A 7,514-nucleotide genomic window follows, 5' to 3' on the forward strand; every position below is an offset into this window, starting at 1 on the left:
TGGTTGAGGGGGTTTAGGGGAATGGAATGTTTTAGGAGGGGTTTAAGGGGGTTCTTGAGGGGTTTAAGAGGTTCTGGGGGAGGGTTAAGGCATTTGGGGGGTGTGGTGTGGCTCAAGGGGGTTGTAATTATGGGGGTGTGGCAAGGACCCCCCAAATTCCCTGGTACCTCCCCTTTGTCTTAGGGTGCAACCAAATGCCTGGGATTCCCCCAAAATGGGCAAAGGGTGTGGGTTTGGGGGGGCTCCCTCATTCGTGGTCCCCCCCCAAAGTTGATCCCTGCGTGTATCCTCCCCCATCCCCCCATCCCAGAACACAGCGGGACGACGGGAGAGACCCCCCCTCCCGGTCCCCACCGGACCCTGGTGATGCTGGAACCGACGCCGACCCCCCCAGATCCCCCCCCAGGAGCCCCCCAAATTCCCGCTCGCCCCCCACAACCCCCCGAGCACGAGGAGGGGGGACCAGGACGACCCCCGCAAGACGCCGAGGCCACTCAGATGGAGCTGTCGCCTGCCCCCACCATCAGTAAGCGCTTGGGATTTTTGGGGGGATCCTGTCATTTTTAGGGGTTTTCTCAGCCTGATGAGGTCTCCCTGGGTTTGAGGGTGTCTCCCTGAACCTCCATGTCCGTGTGTTCCCCCCTCCCAGCGTCGCTGTCCCCGGAGAGGGCCGAGGACTCGGACGCACTGACGGCTGTGAGCAGCCAACTGGAGGGGTCCCCCATGGACACCTCAAGCTTGGCCTCCTGCACCTTGGAAGAGTCAGGGGGGGCTCCCCCTCCTCCCACAGCCCCCCAAAACCCACCTGGGACTCCCCAGGGACCCCCACCCGCCCCCCCCGACACCGCTCAGCCACCCGACGATAGGTAAGAGCCCTCCCTGTCAGTGGGAAATGGGAGAGGTCAGGGTTTTGGGGGTGCCCCCCTCCCCACCACTGACATCATCCCCTCTCTGTGATCCCCCTCAGTTCCCCTCCTGCCTCGTCCTCGGAGAGCTCGTCCACCCGGGACTCTGCCGGGGCCATTTCGGGGGCTGACTCGCGGGGGATCCTGGAGGAGCCACTGCCATCCACCAGCAGTGAGGAGGAGGATCCACTGGCCGGTCAGTGGGACCCCCTGACACCCCTTGTGCCCACCTGTCCCCATCCTGTCCCACCCCCCATCACAGTCCTGTTCCTCCCTGTACCCCCCCGTCATCTCCTGGCTGGTCAGTGGCACCCCCCTGACCACCCCACCCTACCAACCTTCCCTGTTCTCCCCTCATCCCGCCTGGTATCCCTGTTCCCTCTTTGTCACCCTCCTGACCAGTGTCCCTGGGTGGACCCCGAAGATGTCCCTAGTATGTTTCCCCCCCCTCCCCTCCCCAGGGTTCAGCCTCCTGGAGGGTGTGGACCCCTCGTTCCTGGCGGTTTGGGGCGTGTCCCTGGGTGGTCCCAACATGTGTGTGTGTCCCCGCAGGGATCAGCCTGCCGGAGGGCGTGGACCCCTCATTCCTGGCGGCCCTTCCCGATGACATCCGGCGGGAGGTGCTGCAGAACCAGCTGGGGATCCGCCCCCCTGCCCGGGCCCCACCCAGCGCCAGCCCCGCCCCACCCGTGGTGGCCAATCCTGGCCTGACTGAGGTCAGCCCCGAGTTCCTGGCGGCGCTGCCACCGGCCATCCAGGAGGAGGTGGGTGGGGCTAAAGGAGGGTGTGGTCACTGGGTGGGGCTAAAGGAGGGTGTGGTCACTGGGTGGGGCTAAAGGAGGGGTGTGGCTGGTGGGTGGGGGTGGTCGAGTGGGTGTGGTCTGAGGGGTGGAGGTAAAGGAGGCTGTGGTCAGGGGTGGGGCTAAAGGGGCATGGCCTTACCTGAGGTGGAACTTGACTGGAGAGTGGGGTCACAGAGGTGTGGCAGGTGTTGGGGTGGGGCTTTTATGTGGGGGTGGAGCTAAATGTGGATGGGATCTTTTGGGAGTGGGACCTCTATGGTTGGTATTCCAGGGGGGGGATTCCCATGTGGGGTGGGGGTGTGTTTGTGGGGGGTGAGACTTGTCCAAAAAGGGGTGTGGTCTCTCTGGAGTGTGTGCCCCCCATGGCTGTATCCCCCCCAAGGGTGAGTCTCCCCACGTGGGTGTGTCCCCCGGGCATGTCCCACCCTCTCCTCTCCCCTCAGGTGCTGGCGCAACAGCGAGCGGAGCAGCAGCGGCGGGAGCTGGCGCAGGCCACGGGCTCGGACGCGCCGATGGACCCGGTGACGTTCATCCAGACGCTGCCGTCGGAGCTGCGGCGCTCGGTGCTGGAGGACATGGAGGACTCGGTGCTGGCGGTGATGCCACCGGACATCGCGGCCGAGGCGCAGGCCTTGCGGCGCGAGCAGGAGGCGCGGCAGCGGCAGCTCATGCACGAGCGGCTCTTCGGCCACTCCAGCACCTCAGCGCTCTCGGCCATCCTGCGCAGTCCCGGTGAGGGGACCCCGCGACCTCCTGTGTGCCCCCCAGTTCCCTCTGCATCCCCGCTGACTCGCTGTACCCCACCCCAATTCTCTCTGGCCCCCATTTCCTCTGCATCCCCTCAGTTCCTTCTGTGTCCCTTCAGTTTCCTCTGTCTCCCCATTCCCTCAGCCCCCAATTCCCTCTCCCCCTCAGTTCTTGCTGACTTCACCAGCTCCCTCTGCCCCCTCCATTCCCTGCCCCTCATATTCTCTTTACCCTCCCTGGTCCCTCTGCCCCCAATTCCTTCTGCCTCCCATTCCTTCTGCACCCACCCCAGTCCTCTTTGCCCCCTGCCAAGTCTCTCTGCCCCCAGTTCCCCCCATCCCACCTGTCATTCCCCCCGTCTGCTCCTACCCCATTGTGGTCTCACAAGTCCCCCCCCGTGTCTGCCCCACTGCCTCCCCTCTCCTCACATCCTTCCTTTTCCTGTCCTTTTGTCCCCACGTTTCCTATCCTTTTTATTACTCCCTTTTTCTGCCATTTTTGCTCTCCCTTTTCCCACCTTTTCCCCTCACTTTTCCCACCTTTTTCCCCCTCGTGTTTCCCGACTTTTTCCCCTTGCATTTCCCGCCTTTTTCCCCTTGCATTTCCTGCCTTTTCCCCTCATGTTTCCCTCCTTTTTCCCCCTCACGTTTCCCGCCTTTCTTCCCCTCACATTTCCCGCCTTTTTTCCCCTCACATTTCCCACCTTTTTCTTCCTCACATTTTCCACCTTTTTTTCTCTCCCCATCCCTTTTCCCCCCAACTTGTGTGGAGTCTCCTCCACGTGTGACGTGTCTCCGGTGTGTGATACATCTGCTGTCCCCGGTGTGTAACACGTCCCCGGTATATGACACATGTGCTATCCTGTGTCCCGGTGTGTGATATGTGCCCTGTCCCACATCCCCTGTCCCCGGCGTGTGACACGTGCCCCTTGTCCCCTCAGCGTTCACGAGCCGGCTCAGCGGGAACCGGGGGGTTCAGTACACGCGGCTCGCGGTGCAGCGTGGGGGCACCTTCCACATGGGGGGCACCGGCACCCACAGCAGGTGAGCGCACAGGGCTCGGGGCTCCTTGGGTGTTGCTTTGGGGAATGTCTGTGGGATGGTTTGTGGGTCTGTTTGGGGTCGGGTTGGGGGTCTTTCTGGATTGTAACCCCCCCAGGCTGGTGGGCAGCAGCATGGACAGGGCAGTTTGGGGTCAGTTTTGGGGCATTAACCTCCATCCCCACAGACCAGTGGGCAGCAGCATGAACAGGGCAGTTTGGGGGTGGATTTGGGTGCTGCTTTGGGGTGTGAACCTCATACCCCCCAGGCCGGCAGGCAGCGGTGTGGACAGGGCAGTTGGGGGTGGGTTCGGGGGTCATTCCAGGATGTTAACCTCATGCCCCCCAGGCCGGCGGGCAGTGGTGGGGACAGGACAGTTTGGGGTCAGTTTAGGGGTGGGTTTGGGGGCCATTCCAACGTGTTAACCTCATGCCCCCCAGGCCGGCGGGCAGCAGCGTGGACAGCCTGCTCCGGCTGCGCGGGCGGCTGCTCCTGGACCACGAGGCCCTGTCGTGCCTCCTGGTGCTGCTCTTCGTGGACGAACCCAAGCTGAACACGAGCCGCCTGCACCGGGTGCTGCGCAACCTGTGCTACCACGCGCCCACGCGGGGCTGGGTGGTCCGCAGCCTGCTGTCCATCCTGCAGCGCAGCAGCGAGAGCGAGCTGTGCCTCGAGACCCCCCGCGCGCCCCCCGGGCCGGGCCCCGGCACGGAGGAGCGGCCGCGCAGCCGCGGCGCCCGCGGGACCCCCGGCTCGGCCGCGGAGCCCCGCGGGCTGGACCTGCTGCACCGCGTGGAGTCACGCAGCTCCGGGCAGCTCTCCTGGCTCTCCGTGTCCATGGACGCGGCCCTGGGCTGCCGCACCAACATCTTCCAGATCCAGAGGGTGCCGGGCCGCAAGCACACGGAAAAACACGCGGCGGCCGCCGGCTCTGCCGTCCACATCCACCCCCAGGCTGCCCCAGTCGTGTGCCGGCACGTCCTCGACACCCTCATCCAGCTGGCCAAGGTGAGGGGGGCTGCGGGGGACACCTGGAGCATGTTGGGGTGTGATTTGGGGCTCCTCAGTGGAACTGGGAGGGCCATGGGGGATTTTGGGGTGCATTTGGGGCAAGTTGTGGGGGTTACTGAGACACGTAAGGAGGTGGTTTAGGGCTCCTCCTTTGGGACTTGGGGGGGAAATTCGGAACACTGGATCACGTCAGTGGGTTTCTGGGGGTTCACTGGTGATTCTGGGGAGCACTGGGACGTTTGGGTGGTGCCAGGACATTTTAGGGGGGGGTTGGGGTCTCCTCAGTGGGACTGAGAGGGCTTTGGGGTGTGCTGGAGGAAGCTGGAGGGGCTCTGGGACACCTCAGAGGGGAGCTGGAAGCCCCCCGTATCTGTGAGTGCTGTGAGGGGCACAACTGGGGAACCCCCCCAAATTGAGGGTCACAGTGGCACAGGGGACATCACCTGAGGGGCTGTCCCCAAAACCTGTGTGGGGCCTGTGGGTGGCTGAGGCCTCCTAGGGAGGCAGGGTGTGACTAGGGGGGATGTTGGTGATATCTGGGGGGTCATCAGCACCCCAATAACACGTCCCCATCCCCCAGGTCTTCCCCAGCCACTTCACCCAACAGCGAGGCCGAGACCCAGCGACAACCGACCCGGAACGCGACCGCGGCCCCCCCAAATCAGGGGGCAGCCCTTGCCCCCCTCCACCTCCCCAGACCCCGCCGGCTCCCCCACCCCCTCCCCCCCCTTCCGGCGCACCCTCCCCCGCCCCTCCCCCACCCTCCGGCAGCCTCTCCACCGATTTTTGGGACCTGCTGGTGAAGCTGGACAACATGAACGTGAGCCGGAAGGGGAAGGGTTCTGCGCGGGCAGGGGGCGGCGGGGGGGGCCCTGAGCCCGAGGCCGCCGGGGGGGGCCTGGAGGCGTCGCCCCTGGGGCAGCTGATGAACATGTTGTCCCACGGCGTGATCCGGCGCAGCCCCCTCCTCACTGAGAAGCTGCTGCGCCTCCTGTCCCTCATCTCCATCGCCCTCCCCGAGGGGGGCAAGGCTGCCGAGGGGGGGGCCACGCCCCAGAACGGAGCCTCTGCACCCTCTGCCCCCGCCACGCCTGCAGGGGCGGCTGCGGCGGCTTCGGGGGGGGCAACGGCACCCGGGAGCCCCCCGGCACAGGGGGGTAACGGCAGCGGCACGGCCACAGCGGGGGCTGGAGGCACTGGAGGTGAGTGTGGGGGGGCACAGGGATGGGGACAGTGATGGGGATGGGGGTGAGGATGGAGATGTGGCAAGGGGGACATGGATACGGGAATGGAGACAAAGGGGCAAGAGGGCGGGTATGGAGACATGGGGACACGGATATAGGGACAAGGGACATGGATATGGGGACAGGGATGCCGTTGGGGACATGGATGGGGACACAGAGACAGGAATGGGGACATGGAGGTGGGAAAATAGGGATGGGGTTGTAGGGACAAGGATACAGGGACGGGGACATGGAAGGGTGGAAACAGGGATGGGGTTATGGATGAGGACAGGAGTGGGGACACAGGTGGGGACAGAGGTGGCATCAGGTGGTTGAGAGCACAGGGAAGGGCTGGGCCCACCCTGAGAGAGTGACACCATTTGCTAAAGGCCTTGGTGGCATCTCCCATCCCCTGCCACCCCCCCAATCCTGTGTCCCCTCTGTCCCCAGCCCCAGCCAAGAGCTCCAAGTCCCCGGCCAAGGTCCCTGAGGGGGGTTCCGAGCCCCGGCTGGCGGCCACGGGCCTGACTGAGGCCCAGCTCCAGCTCTCCGTGGAGGTAATGGAGGGCCAGGATCGGGGAGGGGGATGGTCCTTGGTGTCCCCAGGCGTCTCCAACATGTCTATGCTCTGTCCCCAGGTGCTGACGTCCCACTCATGCTCAGAGGAGGGGCTGGAGGATGCGGCCAACGTGCTGCTGCAGCTGTCGCGGGGGGACGCGGGGACCCGGGACACCGTCCTGCGGCTGCTGCTCAGCGGGGCCCGGCAGCTGGGGGGGTCCCTGTGCCGCCAGATCGGTGAGGGGGGGCCTGGGGGTGCCATGGGCTGCCAGATTGGTGAGGGGGGGCCATGGGCCGCTAGATCAATGAGAGGGAGTCTAGGGGGAGATGCTGTACCCCCAGGTCAGTAAGGGGTGTCCTGAGGGGCAGTGGTTCCTCTCCCCAGGTCAGTGGAGGGTGTTCTGGTGGGATCCTGTCCCCCACTGGTTTGTGAGGAGGGGTCCCAGGGCAGGTCCCAGCCCATGACACTCCTCCCTGTGTCCCCCAGGGACTCTGCTGGCCGAGCTCCGTGAGTACAACCTGGAGCAGCAGCGCCGAGCGCAGCTTGAGGCTCCCTCCCCTGAGGGGCTCCCCGAGGAGCAGCCGCCCAGCGCCAAACTCAAGGGCAAGATGCAGAGCCGGTGAGTGCCTGGTGTCCTCTGGGCCCTTCTGGTGGTCCTGCACCCACCACTCGCTCTGGGTGCTCTGGGAAAACTCCGTAACTCCCGTTCACTGCGGGCCCTGCTGGCAGCTCCTGTACCTGCTGATTGCTCCGGTCCCTGCTGTTCCCCCTAACCCCCCGTGCCTCCCAGGTTCGACACGGCGGAGAGCGTGGTGATCGTGGCGTCGCAGAAGCGCGCCCTGGGCGGGCGGGAGCTGCAGCTGCCCTCCATGTCCGTGCTCACCTCCAAGACGTCCACGCAGCGCTTCTTCCTGCGGGTGCTGCAGGTCATCATCCAGCTGCGGGACGACACGCGCCGGGCGCACCGTAAGGCCAAGCCCCCCGGCCGGCTGGGTAAGGGACCCCCCCCGGCCCCTTCCCCGCGCCCCCTGCGCGCCGCCCGCCCTGACCCCGCTGTGCCCCGCAGGCGCCGGGGGCCTGGGGGCGGCCGGCAGCATCCAGGCCGCCGTCCGGCAGCTGGAGGCCGAGGCCGACGCCATCATACAAATGGTACGTGAGGGCCAGAGGGCCCGGAGGCGGCAGCGGGGAGACACGGTTAGCACGGCCGCCTTGCCTTCCTCCACCCC

General features: G+C 65.6%; 1 protein-coding gene across 1 annotated transcript in view; it reads left to right on the forward strand.

Moving 5' to 3' along the window:
• LOC114072343 (E3 ubiquitin-protein ligase HUWE1-like) overlaps positions 1-7,514 on the forward strand; it is a gene marked incomplete at its 5' end in the record, with an annotated part of 21,089 nt that overhangs the window by 4,979 nt on the left and 8,596 nt on the right. The window contains 13 exons of the mRNA XM_027910251.1: positions 184-526; positions 650-866; positions 968-1,101; positions 1,458-1,669; positions 2,152-2,440; positions 3,396-3,498; positions 3,936-4,503; positions 5,087-5,708; positions 6,180-6,286; positions 6,368-6,524; positions 6,775-6,907; positions 7,079-7,281; positions 7,355-7,482. Of these exons, the coding sequence (XP_027766052.1) occupies positions 184-526; positions 650-866; positions 968-1,101; positions 1,458-1,669; positions 2,152-2,440; positions 3,396-3,498; positions 3,936-4,503; positions 5,087-5,708; positions 6,180-6,286; positions 6,368-6,524; positions 6,775-6,907; positions 7,079-7,281; positions 7,355-7,482 (3,216 nt within the window). The remainder of the gene's footprint in view (positions 1-183; positions 527-649; positions 867-967; positions 1,102-1,457; positions 1,670-2,151; positions 2,441-3,395; positions 3,499-3,935; positions 4,504-5,086; positions 5,709-6,179; positions 6,287-6,367; positions 6,525-6,774; positions 6,908-7,078; positions 7,282-7,354; positions 7,483-7,514) is intronic.

This window comes from Empidonax traillii, unplaced genomic scaffold (genome assembly GCF_003031625.1).
Source record: "Empidonax traillii isolate 1590-97213 ecotype Southwest subspecies unplaced genomic scaffold, ASM303162v1 scaffold3034:size27450, whole genome shotgun sequence".
Classification (NCBI taxonomy): Eukaryota; Metazoa; Chordata; class Aves; order Passeriformes; family Tyrannidae; genus Empidonax; species Empidonax traillii.